Source organism: Helicoverpa zea, chromosome 12 (assembly GCF_022581195.2).
Source record: "Helicoverpa zea isolate HzStark_Cry1AcR chromosome 12, ilHelZeax1.1, whole genome shotgun sequence".
Taxonomy (NCBI): Eukaryota; Metazoa; Arthropoda; class Insecta; order Lepidoptera; family Noctuidae; genus Helicoverpa; species Helicoverpa zea.
This window is the reverse complement of record NC_061463.1, coordinates 11,582,119-11,599,768: the sequence shown is the minus strand read 5'-3', so window position 1 is coordinate 11,599,768 and position 17,650 is coordinate 11,582,119. Positions and strand designations below refer to the sequence as shown.

Here is a 17,650-nt window from a genome sequence, read left to right as displayed (position 1 = left end):
ACCAGTCCTCCTACTAAATTAAATAAACTATTTTCCTCATACATATTTTCCGCTAATCTTTAAAAATCATGTACCTCAAGTCTGTAAAATATTTCCGCGACCAAAAAATACAGAAAAAAAGTTCCTACTATTTCCCGTAAAATTAATTCGAAAAAAACACGTTCACCCAATTCCTAAGGGGCCAAGTCAACATGTAAAATGGAAATTGTTTAATTATCCGCACAAATTTCTCTTTCTGTATACCATACCGTAGTTTCCAAGAGTTGGTCTCCTGGGAGACCTTCGTACGGAGTAGGGTTCAGCATATGTATGTATGTGTGTGTGCATATGTAGATATAGGAGGTACGGAGGAAGGAAAGATAGCGGAGATACCATAAGCAAGGTAGGTCAGGCGCCTTCTTGTAGGTCACCCGCATAATGTGCGTGATCAGATAATAGAACTAACGAAGCGTTTGAGTTCCTTGACAAATCAAAAGCAATATGTCAAAAATGGTCTTGATTGATTGATGATTTTATATTGAAAATAATGGGTGGGTTCCATATAACGAACGTTCCTCATCTCCCGAATACTCGCATTTTGACGCTTCTTAGTCAATTTTGCGTTATCACATCTCCGTTAGTCATTTTGTTCTCCATGTATAGGAGGAATATGAATGTGTGTTATTGTGTATTTGTGTGCATACCTGATCAAATATGCAATGTTGAGTGACGCTGCGGGACTTGACATTATGATTTTAATATTCCCACTAATATTTGATAGGGTTTCAATGTTTTGTAATGTGGATGGATTTGTTTTATACTATATGAAGAAGTGAGTTTGGAATAATTCATGATCATTTTGATCACCTGTTCTGGTTTTGTCTTTCAATCCTGAAGGATATACTTGACTATCCACATAACCTAATAATAAACAAACAGTATGCGCCCGACCCAGTTCTCGAAAACGACCATATCACGTTGTACTGGGATCGATCTATCATCACTGACAGGACTATTGCAGCCAATAAGCCTGATATAGTGGTGATAGATCGATTAGCGCGCCGCGCGATGATAGTCGATGTCGCCGTTCCGCATGACGAGAACCTCGTGAAAGCTGAGAAAGAGAAATAAATAAAGTATCTTGACTTAGCGCACGAGGTTGTCGCCATGTGGAATGTCGACACGGCTGTCATTGTGCCGATTGTCGTTACGGCCAATGGTCTAATAGCCAAGAGCCTCGACCAACACCTCAGGAGGCTCTCGTTAGGCGGCTTGATCAAGGGACTGATTCAGAAGGCAGTACTCCTTGATACGGCGCGTATTGTGAGGAGGTTTCTGTCTCTGGGACCCTAACCACCGGTACCTTGGACCCTGTGCCTGATAGCGGTGGCAACCTATTTTTTATATTTTTTAATTTTTTTTATTTTTATATTTAATATTTAAAAATGTAAAATATATGTTTAAAAATAAATAATAATACGAAAAAAAACAAAGAACGGTAATTAAACTTTTGGACTAAAGTGTGTCAATAATTTGAAAATTACATGAAATAAACACACCTTACTATGCTTTGTAGGCTTTCTAGGGCATAAAAAGGCCTTGTTTGTGAAATAAGTCGTTCATCCATGAATCGACCGCGGCAAGCATAACTTAACCTTGATTGATCGATTGCCAATGAAGGGTATTGAGGTAGAATAAGTTGAAAATTAATGAAAGTAGCCTGCACTGTTACAAAAATCTGAAAAAGCAGGTTTTCAGGTGGCTACGTAATGTATGATCCGAAATAATCATCATCTACCTTGGTCAAATTAGTAAGTTCCGGCGCTCATTTCAACACCTTTGGCAATCGGTATGGGTAATAAGTCTAGCAAATAGTCTTTAACTAACCACAAAGCGATCAGGTTGTCCTGATAATTGGGTTGAAGAGGTCAGACGGGCAGTCACTCCCAGTAGGGCCAGGGCCTGCTGGGGCTGCGGGTTGTTCGAAAGAGATACCGCGGCCCTGGTACATAAAAGGCCCACGACGGAACACGACGGTTTTTAGTCAGTAAGAGTCTGACACTCCCTCACCCCTGCTAACCCACAGCGGGAGGGGTCATTTGATGATTTTTAACGTCGCTAAAAAAAAAAAAAAAGACGGGCAGTCACTCCTGCATCCAGTTAGACTGGACACCAACCCCAACATACTTAGATAAATACATATATTCTTAATCGCATACTTTACTTAACTCTCAACACCGCAAAGATGACATCTAAAACTTGTATCATCACAAGACAGAATTATGTTGAACTTTCTCAGCGGTGTCCCTAGAGGGTCTTATATTTGCTGAAATTACGTCCCATGAGGTCTCATGGGACCTAATTTGTGTCACCTTCGTTCCTAAATTATGTAAATTAATAAATTACGGGTGTAATATGAACGAGCACCTTAAAACACCTTGAAGCTTGATTTCGGTGTTGTTTTGTCTCATATTCATTAAAGAGATATTTTTCAATGGTAAATGCAAGTTCAATATCTTAAGTATTGCTTAAACTGATTGTGAACCCGCACACTTGAGAGGCTGGTACTTAGGCTACTAGGCTACCACGAATTCGCCTATTCTATCAAAGACAATCCATTTTGTTCTAGCACATAGTTATCTAGCGGTACTTACAGTACCTACATTATATAGGTCAAAACCATTAATTTTACTTCTTCTATCCGAAAACTATTCAACCTTTAGATGGTGGGGTGTCGTGTTCAGAGATAAGTAAATAAACCGAATACTAATTAATACACTTTTATTTTCTGACTCCAATTAGGTTACATACGATTTGGTACAGTCACAATATTTAGTAGCGTGCGTTGGTAGTGCGATATACGGGACAACTGAGGAGGCGAACACAATGCAAGAACAGTATGAACAATATTGATGCGTCAACAATTAGTGTAGGTCCCACTACATCATTCCTCCCCTTTTTTTAAAAAAAAATTTTGACAAAAGATTTTTTTACAAAAAAAATATTCTTATCCAGTTGCTATATAATCCAAGAAGTGCTTACAATGTTCACAAACAATATTATTAAATTACAGTCTCGACAAAAATTTGCTTACAGTATACATTTATACAATAACAACTTTGAAACAAGATGCTTGACGGGTTGTGCGATAAGCGCATGTTTGTCTCAGTACTACTGGCTTTGTACCTAATGGCTTAGTGATTAAAAGATACACCTCTCGTGCCTGAGAGTGCGGGTTCAAACTTATGTTCATTATTACAAATTGAATATCAAATACAGAGTAAAAAAATCTATCTTCAAACAGGACAAAACTTTGATTTTAACAATATAGAACTATCTTAAACTAAGTACAAAATATTCTTAACCTTTGTGTTATACTCTGTTCTCCTCTCTTGGAGTCATTGTGGCCGGCCGGTACCAACAATACAAACTATACAGAATGTCCTACGATCGAAAAACAAAATATAACACAATACATCCTGTAACTGCCTTAAATCTATGTAATACACTACTCATATTCGTCTATTACAGTTGCGGAACACTTCTAGAGAGTCCGTCTTGACATTTAATGTGATTACATACATAATAGGTAACATGAAATATACATAATCTATATTATATACGATATACGTTAAGGGTAGTTATCATGCCGGGTTACTCTGCTATACATATTAAAAAATAAAATTACACGCTTGGCCTACTCGTACGAATGACCAAGAGTCTCCAGTATCCGACATGATGACGCCATAAAAAATATACATTCACTACTGTTTAACATTCACTACACATTCACACAAATATAATATCACTTGAGAGAACGAGGGTTTTTGATCAGCATATTATTATCACAGCACAACTTGGCTGTTGACGGCGGACTCATTGTATGTTGAGGTTGCACAGTTTCGACCTTAATACTAGGTAAGGCTACAGAACTGGCTACCATTTCTTTTCTTAACCATTTCCTCACGCCTCTAATAAATCTTCGTTTCAGTGCGTACGCAAATACCATGATTAACATTATTATAATAACTATCATCACTATGCCAATAATATTTAGCTTATTATGCATATGGGCTACATTAGATACATTTTCGTTTACAATTACGTTCTCTTTCGTTTGATTAGAGCCCATTTTGCTAATTTAGTCCACTATATTGATGTATCGTCTCAACGTAAATGAAATTAAAGATCGCGATACCACAATTTGAAACTAATGTCCTAAATAAATCTGCAAAATTGACATTTTAACAATAAAATAATTTATCGGTATTTCAATGGCTTCTTGCTTACTCGACCAGTTCGCGTAGTATAAACTTTACTATCGGGTTCGTCCGTTTGAATTGTTACTTTTTTCGTAACTTTTCGACAAACGGTATCCCTATTACTATTATCAACTACTTTAGATTGCGATTCATCCTCTATTAACATGTACGCTGGTTTCAGACGATCTATAGAAACTTTAACTTGTCGGTCGGGCAACTGAATACAAAATACTTTATTATCTCTACTTATGACGCGATATGGTCCGTCGTATGGTGGTTGTAACGGTTTCCGTACTGCGTCATTACGGATAAAAATATATTCACAATCATACAAGTCTTTATGCACAAAAATCTTATTTGGTGACTTATTTTTCCTATTAGATGGCTTTAACCCGTCAATTACAGCTTTTAACTTATTTACGAAATTTTCAGAATCGCTAATTTTCAAATCAGTTGTATCATAAAAGTCACCGGGTACTCTAATATTACTGCCATACAACATTTGTGCAGCGGTTACGCCTGTATCTAATTTTATCGTTGTGCGTAACCCCAACATTACAGTTGCCAATTCGTCAACCCAGCATTTATTGTTTAAGCGAGCCATTAACGCGGCTTTTAAAGATCTATGCCAACGTTCTACTAAACCATTACATTGAGGATGATACGGAGTTGTACGTGTCTTTATAATTCCCATTAAAATCATTAATTCTTTGAATAAGTTACTTTCGAACTGACGACCCTGGTCACTAGTGAGCTTTATGGGACAACCAAAACGACTAATCCAACCTTCATATAATGTTTTCGCTACGATTTCTGCAGTTATCTCTTTTAGTGGAAATGCCTCTGGCCAACGAGTGAATCTATCGATAATCGTTAAACAATATCTATAACCTTCTGGCGAGGTTGGTAACGGTCCTATAATATCAATATGTATATGCTCAAAACGTTTAGTACTTTTAAAGGACTCTAAATCGGAAACCGTATGTTTTTGAACTTTCGCTCTTTGACATTTTACACATGTTTTAGCCCATTTACCAATATCTCTATTCATTTCAGGCCAAAAATATCTATCTTTTACTAATTTTTTACTTGTCTTAATACCAGGATGACTTAAATTATGAATAGAATCAAAAGCTAAGCGACGAAATTTTTCAGGTAAATATGGTCTTGCACTATTAGTAGACATTTCGCAATAAACATGTTTATCAGTATCGAGTAACGTTACACGTTTCAATATTACTTTACTGTTGTTGTTTGACGCCCTCAATAATTTTGCAAGCTGTTCGTCAACTTCCTGCGCAGTGGCGAGTTCTGCGAAATCTAACGTCGTGGGACATGTTATTGTTTCAACTCTAGATAATGTATCAGCAACTATATTATTATTTCCACTAATGTGTCGTATGTCAGTACTAAATTCACTAATAAACATAATTTGCCTAGTTCGCCTAGAAGTTTCTCTATTGGTACCTAATTTAGTAAACGCGAAAGTTAATGGTTTATGATCTGTAAAAATTATTAATTCTTGTCCTTCAACTAAATTACGAAAATGTATGATTGCTAAATAAATTGCTAAAAGTTCTCTATCATATGTACTATATTTCTTTTGTGCTTCAGTTAATTTTTTCGAAAAATATCCTAAAGGTTTCCAATTTCCATCAACTTTTTGTTGCAATACTGCACCTACACTTGTGTCTGGTGCGTCCGTCATCAATGACAAAGGTGTATGTGCCGATGGGAAATACAATAAGGTAGCATTTTTAAGATCATCTTTACATTTTTCAAAATTTTTCGTAGCTTCAGGTGTCCAATTGATTTTACTTTTATCCTTACGCCTTGAATTCCCTAAATATTTATTTAACGCTGCCTGATGTTCAGCCGAATGAGGTATATGAGCTCTATAAAAATTTAACATGCCTAAAAATCTTCTAAGTTCCTCTACAGTATCCGGCTTTGGAAAATCAATAATCGCTTTAACTTTATCTTCTAATGGTTTGATTCCTTCTGTAGAGACTTCAAAACCCAAAAACTCTAATTTATCTTTACCAAAACTACACTTTGAAAAATTAATCGTTATACCAAATTCATTAAAACGTTCAAAAACTTTTCGTAAATGTTCTCTATGCTGCTCTTCATTTTCCGATGCAATGATGACGTCATCTACGTAATTGAAAAGAAAATCTAAGTCTTGTAAAACCGTATGATGCATAAAACGTTGAAAAGTTTGTGCAGCATTTCTTAATCCAAATGGCATACGCACGAATTCGAATAAACCAAACGGTGTTATGACGGCAGTTTTCTCAATGTCATTTTCCGCAACTGGCACACAATAATAGGCTCTATTTATATCTAGCTTTGAGAAAACCTTTTTATTATCTAACATATACGTAAAATCATGAAGACGGGGAACTGGATATCGATCAGGCTTGGTAATCGCATTTAAACGTCTATAATCTCCACAAGGTCTAATATTCCCGTCCTTCTTAGGAACAACATGCAAGGGACTTGCCCAAGCGCTTTTACTCGGCCTACAAATCCCAAGCTCTTGCATAATCTTAAACTCATTTTTAGCTTTTACGTACCTGTCTGGTGGTAACTGCCTGGCTCGTGCGTGCACTGGAGGTCCTGTGGTCTCAATGTGATGACAAACATTATGTTTAGGCGTTTCTTTGTACGAAACTGGTTTAGTTAGTTCTGGAAATTCACATAATAAATCATAATAAGGGCAATTATTTACGATAGTTTTCAAAGTGGGCTCACTAGAATTAGAAAGATTGCCTTTGGTGCTTAAATTAGTTACTTGATCGATTAACCTTCGTCCGTTCAAGTCAATTAACAACTGAAAATTAGCTAAGAAGTCAGCACCTAATATTGGTTGCTGTACGTCCGCTAATGTAAATAACCAACGGAATGCTCGTCTTAGGTTTAAATCTAATTCTAAGTACAATGTACCATACGTGTTAATCTGAGTTCCATTTGCGGCAAAGAGTTTATAACAACACTCACTTGTATTACCTTTCATGTAGGCTACTTTCCGCGGTAACACTGACACGTTTGCACCACTATCCACTAAGAAGTTTAAGCCCGATTTCCTGTCTCTGACACACAGACGGTGATTCCCGAAGGCACGGTCACAGCCTCCCGTCGCAGACTGCACCGACTCTAGTTTTCCGCTGGCTTGTCCTTGTCGTGTTTTTTCTTCCAGTTACATGGATCCACACATTTAGTTGCCTTGCTGCGATACTTATAATGGTAAAAACATAACCAATTTGGATCTTCGAATTTCCTTGTGCGACTTCTTGACCCTGACCTGGATCTGTTGCGTCTAAAGTTATTCCTTCGCCAGTTATTTGAACGGCCTCGTGATCTTGACTCTAAATTTTGTAATCTATCACTCAATTTGTTTATTGCCGAAATAATTTGGTCCTGAGAACCCGATGGGCCTGGTTCCTGTTTGACAGTCGCAACACTGTGTATGGGAGTCGTCGTTTCCATTATTTTATCCGCTATTGATGCTAATTTCTCTAAATCTTTTTCTTCTGTTACAGCTAAAACTCCTCGCACCGAATTTGGTAAATGATTTTGCCACATAACTATGAGTGTTTCGTTATTTACTCGTCCCCTGGCTAGGTCTTGCATTTTTCTTAGTAATTGTGATGGTTTCTGGTCGCCTAATTCCATTTCGCCAATGAGTTTTTTTACTTGCCGCTCTTCGGATTCTTGATATATAAATATCAACTTATTCTTCAAGGTCTCATATTTATTTTTCTCAGGGGGATCCACAAGGATCCGTGTAACTTGCTCAACTGCGTCTGGGGGTAATTTTGAAATAAGGACCTGGTACTTTGATTCGTCGGACATCTTCTGAGGATTTAGAACTGCTTCTGCTTGGATAAACCATGTTCTAGGCGACTTCTTCCAAAATTCCGGAATTCTAGCTGTGATGGAGATGGACGACAGTTGATGTTCTTCAATAACGACCTTCTTGTCTTCAGACGACATTATAATTTCTTAATTTGACGCGCACTAATATTAAGCCGACACTACGTACACTTGTGTGAGTTGCCCCGGTCGTCCGATTCACTGAATTACAAGTCCAAATTCACTGGTTACAGTTCACACTTTCTCCACACGGGGTCACCAATTTAGATGGTGGGGTGTCGTGTTCAGAGATAAGTAAATAAACCGAATACTAATTAATACACTTTTATTTTCTGACTCCAATTAGGTTACATACGATTTGGTACAGTCACAATATTTAGTAGCGTGCGTTGGTAGTGCGATATACGGGACAACTGAGGAGGCGAACACAATGCAAGAACAGTATGAACAATATTGATGCGTCAACAATTAGTGTAGGTCCCACTACAAACCTTTGAAACTTCAGTAAAAAGAGCTGTGAACTTAACCTTTTCACAAGGACGCCGGAATAGTCTGTCGTATTTAGGGCGCGAATTTATAAGGGTCTACCCTGCAGCGTGTTCCGATGGCTAATTCAATAAATACTAGAGTAAATTGAACTTTAGAGGTTTTCTACCTTATTTGCCTGACTATTTTATGTTAAGGTTCGGGTAATCCGCTGATTTATAACGCCTAGATCCTATATTTTTTGGACTGAAATAATAATATATGTCGGAAAAAAAATAGATAAAGTATAGGTACTGGTCTATACCCATATTATAAAGCTGAAGTTAAGAGGTTGTTCGTTTATTTTCCTGAATGCGTTAAACTCAGGAATTGCTGGATCGATTTAAAAGATTATTTCAGTGTTAGATTGCCCAAATACCGAAGGAGACTAAAACCTAACCTCGTCCCTTTCAAAGCCCACAAGACCGTGTTAACTCAATTCACTGGATTTCACAATCAATCCAAAGGCTCAAATCATATTCCCCCGAACTATTTTTATTAATTAAGACAAAATACACGAACAAAACCTCCGCTGGATCGTCTTTGAGTTCCAAATCAAACAGCCTTTTGAAGGAGCCGGTAAAATTGCTGTGTACACAACCCGAGCCGGGCGGAACCAATTTCAAATTTAATTGAACCTGCCCCAAGCGCACGCCATGAAGTATTGCTAAACTTTGTGGCTGTTCCTATGTTGTGTATTGATGTGGTTTACCTTTTGATGTATTGTATATATAATGATAGTCTTAAGAATAAGTAAAAGAATTTTTATTTGCAGAGACACCGTATTAGGTACAGCTGTTTTGGTAAAGTTACATAAAGTACATGCATATGTACAGATGTGCACCATATCATATCTCTTAGCACTGTAGCTTTAGAGTTACGTAAACTAGCTTCCATCAGCGGTCTTTACCAGTGTGTAAAAAATGCTCGAATCAACTGTATATATAACCTAGTATTCCTCGATACGTGGGCTGTCTAATACTCAAAGGCAATTTCAAATCGGCCCAACAATTCCTAGGATAAGCGCGTTCAAGCAAACAAACTTATTCTTCAGCTGTATCATATAAGTAATTTAGTGCTTATAGCATAGAATAATATTTTCTTAACTTTTTTAAAACAAAACTTTGCATACACAAGTGAGGATAGTTGGATCTGAGACTGCACTTACAAAGTCTGTATTAATAAACTTTGTTGAAGAGTCCCGGTGCTGTAGAATGATCTAGAAACTTAGACCCCATTTAGCGTCTTATCGAGAGGGGATTAGGTTCTATCGGTTTCTAACAAGTTTTATAAGATTGGGTTGATGGACTATTTTTTTTATATTTTCTTTTTTCTAGGAAGGTGGTTAACATTCAATCCTTCTATGCTTCAGAGACCTGCACAGTGGGCTAATAAAAAGGCTGAATATACTTTTTTAGGAACTATCTAATATAAAGGGTACCCAAACACTGCAAAATTTTATCAGGCCGACAGTTTGTTCGAGCTCATAAATCACTATGGAAATGAATGGTAGTACATATATGAGCATACGACAACCGTGATGTCTTTGACCGGCTAATAACTTTGATTGAATTTAAGATTTTCTTTCTTGAGTGGTTTGCTTCTTTGTATGAGAAGAGTGAAGCAATAAAAAGGCTGATGATGATGATGTTTTCGTAGGTAATATTAAAAGTTATTGTAAAAGCCTTCCTTCACGTTATTTTCCTTTTTCAATCTTACTTTTCCTCCCAATATTTGGGTCAGTTTCGCATCTAATTTCAGCTGAATACCTGTAAAGGTCGAATACATTAATAACATGATATTATTAAGTAACCCTTTGCCTTTGCGAATCAAAAAGATTTTCTTGAGTCCGACCTGTATTATATTTGTAAGGATTGAAACCTGGTATTATAGAAAAGATGATTAATTTTCTGTGGAATAATGAGAACGTTTGACAAAGTAATGTTTTGTTGTTATCTGTTGTGTTTTTTTTTTATTTTGAATTTAATACTTAAAAATGTAGAAAAATTTGTTGAGAAATCAATAAATGAATTAACAGTAGCGATGTTTATTACATTAACGTACGATACAAACTAATTTCACCTTACGGATAGTACCCTAGTTCGTACATAAAACATCACAGTTCATAACCAGTACTTTGTAACTGAGAACTTAGTTTCTCGTTGCAACTGGAGTTAATTCCAAAGGTACGGAACCCCGCCATGTTGAAATAATTTTGCATTCAAAACGCTCCTGATTGAAGTTACCATGGAGAACAAAATGACTAGAGGATGTGCCATGACGGAACGCCTAAGGAAGTAACGCGCCAAAATGCGGGTAAGCGGGGTACGAGGAATGTTACTGTTTTCGCCCTAATACGCCTTCTTTAGACGACCCGATTTCTTTTGTAGTTTCACGTTTTGAAATATGCTTCTAATTTAATAAATATTGCTTCTACATTAATAACACCTATGAATGTAACTAGTTTAATCCTTTATGTTTATTTGTGATTTGTCTTTTTGGACCTATATGCTACATATTTTGCATATTTTAGCTTTTTGTAGAACTCAATTTTTGGGGATAGATGCCTACCCCTATGGATAGATGCCCCACCTTGAAAATACTAGCAAGGATAGATGCCTACGGTACGGTATAGATGCCCTTCATACTGTGTAAGTATAATATATTAATAATATTTATATATTTTTTGACTTTAATTTATTTCAAATGAAAAGTATTTTGCAGTTTTTAAAATCTTTTTATATTCATTATCAGATTAATTAAAATTAACACAATAAAACTCTGAAAGTCATCTCTAAAAGATCATCAAAAATAATGTATTTTAAATTTTAAACCCTTATTATAAAATATTAATTACTAGCCGTTTTCCCGCGGTTTCACCTGCGTCCCGTGGGAGCTACTGCCCGCACCGGGATAAAATATAGCCTATGGTACTCGTAGATATTATAGCTTTCTAATGGTGAAAGAATATTTAAAATCGGTCCAGTAGTTTTTGAGTTTATCCATTACAACCAAACAAACAAACAAAGTTTTCCTCTTTATAATATTAGTATAGATTAAGTTTCAACATGCAAAATCATAAAAATCATTATTTCTTAAAAACTAAAATAACACCATATACTTAGCATCATAATATTTAACCGGACAGTCCTTTAAGTTTTCCACATCTCGAGCAAAAATTTCTGATTGTACAGGTTTCATGTAACCAGTACTGACACATTAGGTACACATTGGATCCAGTCGGATTTAGACTTTGTTTGTTCATAGTTTTCAAAGCATTCTATGCAGCTATTTTTATTTGTATCTTTAGGCTCATCCTGTCCATTTATTTTAGTCTTCTTTACCGGCAAACCTTTAGTTTTCTTTCCCTTAATTTTGTTCTTAGATGAATTATTTTCATCTTCACTGTTTGAACTGTAAATCATTCGTCATCAATAAAATGTGTAAATATCTATACATAAACACGTGAAAAATATTAAAAAAAACACAAAAATATATTAAAAATATATATTCAAAGCACTTATAATACAATCAGGGTATACGTGGTGTATGGAGGGATAGATGCCCCTAGGGGCACCTATACCGTTAAAAATCAGGGCAACTATCCTTTTTGACAGGGAAAGATGCCCTAGTATTTTTTAAAATAAATAAATATAATAGAGCAACTATTTACATCAAAATGTATACTTCATGAAACAATATACATACGTAATAAAAAATTTGACGGAATTAATATCTACTTATAAATTTATACAACAGCAAATACTCACCTTTAAAAAATTTACGCTCGCTTTAAGTTCGCCGCGGAGATGAATTCACACACTAGCGAAACGGGACCTCACCCCTCGAGGGCGCGTGGCTAACTTAGGTGCGGGGTGCTTGCGGCTTCTAGTTAAACGGTTGTTTCTTAATCGCGAGCATGGGAAGTTAGGTTTTTTAAAAATGGGGCATCTATCCCGCCTTTACCCTAATAGCAAAATTGTTGACTACTGTCTTAAAGAATCCGAACGCCTCGTTTGTTCACTAGTAACTGATCGGTTTGACCTTACGAATATGACCTAGAAGAAGGCGCCTGACCTACCTGCATAATGGCATCTCCGCTCATCTTTCCTTACTCCGTGGAAGTTACCTACTTTATTCTGCTATGTTTTGGCTTTAAAACCAACTGTAATGAGGAATGTTCTAGACTAATTTGTTTTGAAAAATATGCTACTGTAGCAATAATAAACAAAATGCCCGGACGCTGGATCCGAACGCCCGGCCCGCGGTACCACGGCTATGCGTCAAGTGGGCGTGGCCTCCCCGTCAGCGCCGAGTATTGCCGAGCTCTTCCGAAGCCCGCCGACCGCCGCCTATATAACGCAGGGTCCGGCGTGCGCGCAGTCAGTGTTCACTGCGTTCTCAGTCTGCTTCAACCTCTCCAGTTGGACAGCTCTGAGTACCAGTCTTACGCTAGCGCACGCACGGCGACCCGCTCCCTGTGCTGTTCTAGTGTGTGTACGTTTACGAGTGTTTTGTAAAGTTTAAAATAAATCACTTAAGTAAATCGCTGGGTTTTTTCTTATAAGCCCGCGACAATCTGGCGCACAACGTGGAGCCGAACTCAGGGATTAAGTTGGAACATTTAAGAAGACTCCCACATCGGACTTTGAAAATGGCGATGTCAAACGAACAATTCCAAATATTCCTGCAGACCATCACAGCTTCTAAACAGCGATCTTTTGCATCCTGCAACATCACCTACAGTGGGGAAAAAGACGCGGACGCAGTTGAGGCTTTTATAGCGGCAGCTTCTACCTTCAAGAATGTAGAAAAGTTGAGTGACCTCGATGCGCTTCAAGGACTTCCACTTCTTCTACGGGATGAAGCAGCGGTTTGGTGGCAAGGCTTGAAAAGCCGAGTGGAAAAGCGGGAAGAGTTTTGCAATAAATTGCGTCATACATTCGCTCCCCGCAGACCTGCATTTATGATATATCATCAGATTACCCATGAGGTCCAGGAAGCTGACGTCACCACTGAAGCATTTATTGCCAAGAAGCGGGCATTGTTTGCATCACTTCCTCCTCCCGCACTGTCTGAAACGCAGCAAATAGATCTGATATTTGCGCTCATACGGCTAGACATACGAAACCGCATGCCTCGGGATACAGTTCCCACGATAGATAAACTGCTGGAGACGGCACGGGGAATCGAAGAGACCTTACATGAATACGCAGCAGGTTCACATGCAAGTGACATCAGAACTACTGGGAAGAAAGGGAAGGTAAGGTGCAGTTTTTGTAAAAACCCTGGCCATACTGCAGACGTCTGTCGGAAGAAGAAACGGGCTGAAGGCACTTTACCCAGTATTCCGAAAGTTGTCTCAGAAGTTGAAACGCAGGCACCATCTCCTCATCAACCAAAGTTTTCCTGCTACGGTTGCGGCGCACCTGGGGTATACAGAAGCAACTGTCCCACGTGTAAGAAGGCGTCGGCCATTAAGAAGGAGGACTTGAAGTTTTGTGCTATCAACGTACAGGTAGACTCAGATTCCCGGCCTGTTGTGTTCGTGGAGATCGAAGGGATAAAAGGTACCGCCTACATTGATACTTGCGCAAAGATGAGTGTCGCTTCGTACTCCCTATATTTAGAGCTAGTCAAATGCGGATGCAAGTTCCAGGAACATCAAGTCAATTTGACGCTGGCTGATGGAATAAAAAAGAATCAAGGAGTGCTAATGTGCAGAGTCAACGTTGTTTTGATGGGTCGAAAGGTGCAGACGACATTTATCGTGCTACCTGGAGCAAAAGACAACCGCACGCTTTTGGGGGTTGGGTTTTTAAAGGATGCGGGCATGGTAATCAACTTGCCGCAGTACACGTGGAATTTCATTGATGAACCAGAAGAGCAATACGAGCTATACGCCGAAGAGTTTGCAATCTTTGAGAGTACGGTCGTCAATGAAATAATGCAGTTGCCAAGCCCAGTAACCTCACTCACAATGACAGACAGCGAAGCAAGTCCAAGTATTAATACCATACCTCCTACTCCACCACCAACACCTCCACGGATGGAAATACCGGAACTTCCGTTAACACCTGAACCTCCGTCAACGCCTAAAAATCTGTCAGATGATAAGGTCACCTACAAACTGGCATCGATAGATTTTGGCGACTCGTCTTCTGTAAGCAAGAAACCACGACTGTTCGATGGCTATTCACCTAGTTTCACGGATTTTATGCTGCGAGATGCACAAATCAATGTTCACCGGGAAGACATCGAATTATCCCCACAAAGTGCCAATCTCTTTGACGCCAACAACTGGGACATACGGATTGACACAATTAATGTCGAAACACAGAGGACAACTGTTCAAAGGAAGCAGCTGAATGGGCTTCTACCAGAAAACAAGCACGTTTCAATGCCAAGCCGATGCAAGCGAACCCTGCATTATAAAAGCGAGGCAAGCTCTTATACAAAAGGAGCAGTTTTGGTCAAGGGGGAGCGTGAAAGCGAACATCCTGTTGAGTTCGCTAGTCGTCTTCTGACAGCCGCCGAACGGAATAACAAGCGAAGAAACGCGAAAGACACCACATGCCTCCAACTGCTGGATCATCGTCGGGACGACTTCAGATCCAGAGGGGGAGACTGTAGCAATAATAAACAAAATGCCCGGACGCTGGATCCGAACGCCCGGCCCGCGGTACCACGGCTATGCGTCAAGTGGGCGTGGCCTCCCCGTCAGCGCCGAGTATTGCCGAGCTCTTCCGAAGCCCGCCGACCGCCGCCTATATAACGCAGGGTCCGGCGTGCGCGCAGTCAGTGTTCACTGCGTTCTCAGTCTGCTTCAACCTCTCCAGTTGGACAGCTCTGAGTACCAGTCTTACGCTAGCGCACGCACGGCGACCCGCTCCCTGTGCTGTTCTAGTGTGTGTACGTTTACGAGTGTTTTGTAAAGTTTAAAATAAATCACTTAAGTAAATCGCTGGGTTTTTTCTTATAAGCCCGCGACACTACATTAAAATATTTTTATATGCATAGACTTGTTATCTCTAATGCTACTGTTTGTTAGTGCATTATAAATGCACTTGTCTTTGTACTTTTCATTTAATACTTATACTCAACTACGTCAAAAAGTAGTAGTTGCATTTCAGGTTAAGAATAAGAATCTTTATTTGCAGAAGTGAACGGCATTATAAATATAATATATTACCTCAACTATATAAAATTAGGGTAAGAAGTTTTATTTATGAGAGAGGTCCTAGGTATCTACTACAAAATCAATTCATTTTCATTGAGAACAACTTAAAAAAAAAATAATAAGAAGCCACTTATCATTCACACTACAAAAAAAAAAACATTATCTGTAATCACCATTAAACAAACATATAAGACTTAACCAAACTTTTAACATTCCCCATCATTTCTGAACGTGATTACAAAGTGAGTTAATTATCGCTCTAAACCCCGTTAACCGACCCAGGAGAGAGTTAAACCTTTTGTTAAGGTTACTTAACAAGCTGAGTCCACTGATATTGCACTTTGTAGGTTACAACACATAGGAAGTGGTGAAGGGTGGGCGTTTTGGGGGCTGTCTTATGTAATTTTTTTTTTCTGACGTTCGAAAAGTGCTGTTTTGCAGCCAAGTTTGAATAAATGAGTTTTGATTTTGATTTTGATTTTGACACGTGCTGCCGACGGGGTTACAAAGGTCACTACGTATACTAAATTGGGAGCTTTCTTTGAGTGTTGGAAAAATATTGGGGATTTTTGATTTGAAAAGAGCTTTTAACTTCGTTTTAGAGTGTCCGCATACTAGCAACTAAACTCTCGTCTTCTATGGTCGCATTGTTGGTTGACAGTTTATCTTGAAGTTACTTAAGATAAAGTAAGAGTTAAACTAGAACTAGAAGATATGGTGGCCTAGTGGGTAAAGAACCAACCTCTCGAGTATGTGGGTGTGGGTTCGATTCCAGGTCAGGCAAGTACCAATGCAACTTTTCTAAGTTTGTATGTACTTTCTAAGTATATCTTGGACACCGATGGCTGATAAAAAGGTGAAGGAAAACATCTTGAGGAAACCTGGACTATAGTCTGAAATCACCAACCCGCATTGAGCAAGCGTGGTGATTAACGCTCAATCCTTCTCCTTGTGAGAGGAGGCCTGTGCCCAACAGTGGGACGATAAAAAGGCTGTAATGGTAAGAGTTAAACTTAAAGATTTTTCAGTCATTAGGAAGATTATTAGCACTGTAAACCTGGAGAGTGTTATACCGTTTGTTTAGGTCACTTTACAAGCTGAGGTCACTGATATTGCACTTTGTAGGTTACACGTGCTGCCGACGGGGTTACAAAGGTCACTTCTGTATGTATACTTAGTGAAGGAAAATTGGGAGATTTCTTTGGGTATTGCAAAATATTGGAGCTTTTGCTCGTGTTGAAAAGAGATTTTGACTTGTCTTATACTGCCCTTACACTGCAGACTTAATTCTCGGCCGAAATGAGGCCCAATAGTTTGTTGACAATTAATTTGGAAGGTTGTTCATGACATATAAAACCTCATTGGTATTCATTCGCAGGATGTATGATAAGTATTTTATTTTTAATTTATTCTAAACTGTCAAGAGCAAACAAATGAATGTCACTCTGGATACAAATTTTTCCCTGTGAGCACTGATTATATGTATATTCTTCCACAATCAAAGTAATTTTTAGCTATTTACCGCTGGAAAACCTTTTTTTCTTTTATGTGCCCAATTAACCACACTAGCGTGCTATCGAAGAAGTCAACATTTAACTTGGTGGGGAACAAGGTAATCATGAATTTAATATTTTTTGTCGATCTGAAACCAACCAAATACCTGATCGTTGTGATGTGCATACTGTCATACGTAGATATATGTCCGTACTGATTATTAACTTAATCAAACCATCGACCATACCATTATACTGGGCTGGGGCTCTTCGCGATATGATAAATAAAAAAGTTTACCATGTCATAGACTGGATTTCGTCTTGTAAGGTAA

At 38.3% G+C, this 17,650-nt stretch overlaps 3 protein-coding genes across 3 annotated transcripts in view; 1 reads left to right on the top strand and 2 right to left on the bottom strand.

Annotated features, from left to right (window-relative positions):
• The window catches only part of LOC124634845, a 258,449-nt gene that overhangs the window by 223,414 nt on the left and 17,385 nt on the right, over nt 1-17,650 (bottom strand). The window lies entirely within an intron of this gene.
• LOC124634843 lies at nt 7,401-8,240 on the bottom strand. Its single transcript, XM_047170494.1, has one exon. The coding sequence runs from the start codon at nt 8,238-8,240 to the stop codon at nt 7,401-7,403; it is 840 nt and encodes a 279-aa protein (XP_047026450.1).
• Nucleotides 12,861-15,606, top strand: LOC124634840. The gene has a single exon (XM_047170491.1). The coding sequence runs from the start codon at nt 13,300-13,302 to the stop codon at nt 15,418-15,420; it is 2,121 nt and encodes a 706-aa protein (XP_047026447.1). The 5' UTR covers nt 12,861-13,299; the 3' UTR covers nt 15,421-15,606.

Excerpts from the sequence above, each read along its gene's own strand:
- LOC124634843 (XM_047170494.1), bottom strand. The coding sequence starts at position 8,240 with ATGTCGTCTGAAGACAAGAAGGTCGTTATTGAAGAACATCAACTGTCG.
- LOC124634840 (XM_047170491.1), top strand. The coding sequence starts at position 13,300 with ATGGCGATGTCAAACGAACAATTCCAAATATTCCTGCAGACCATCACA.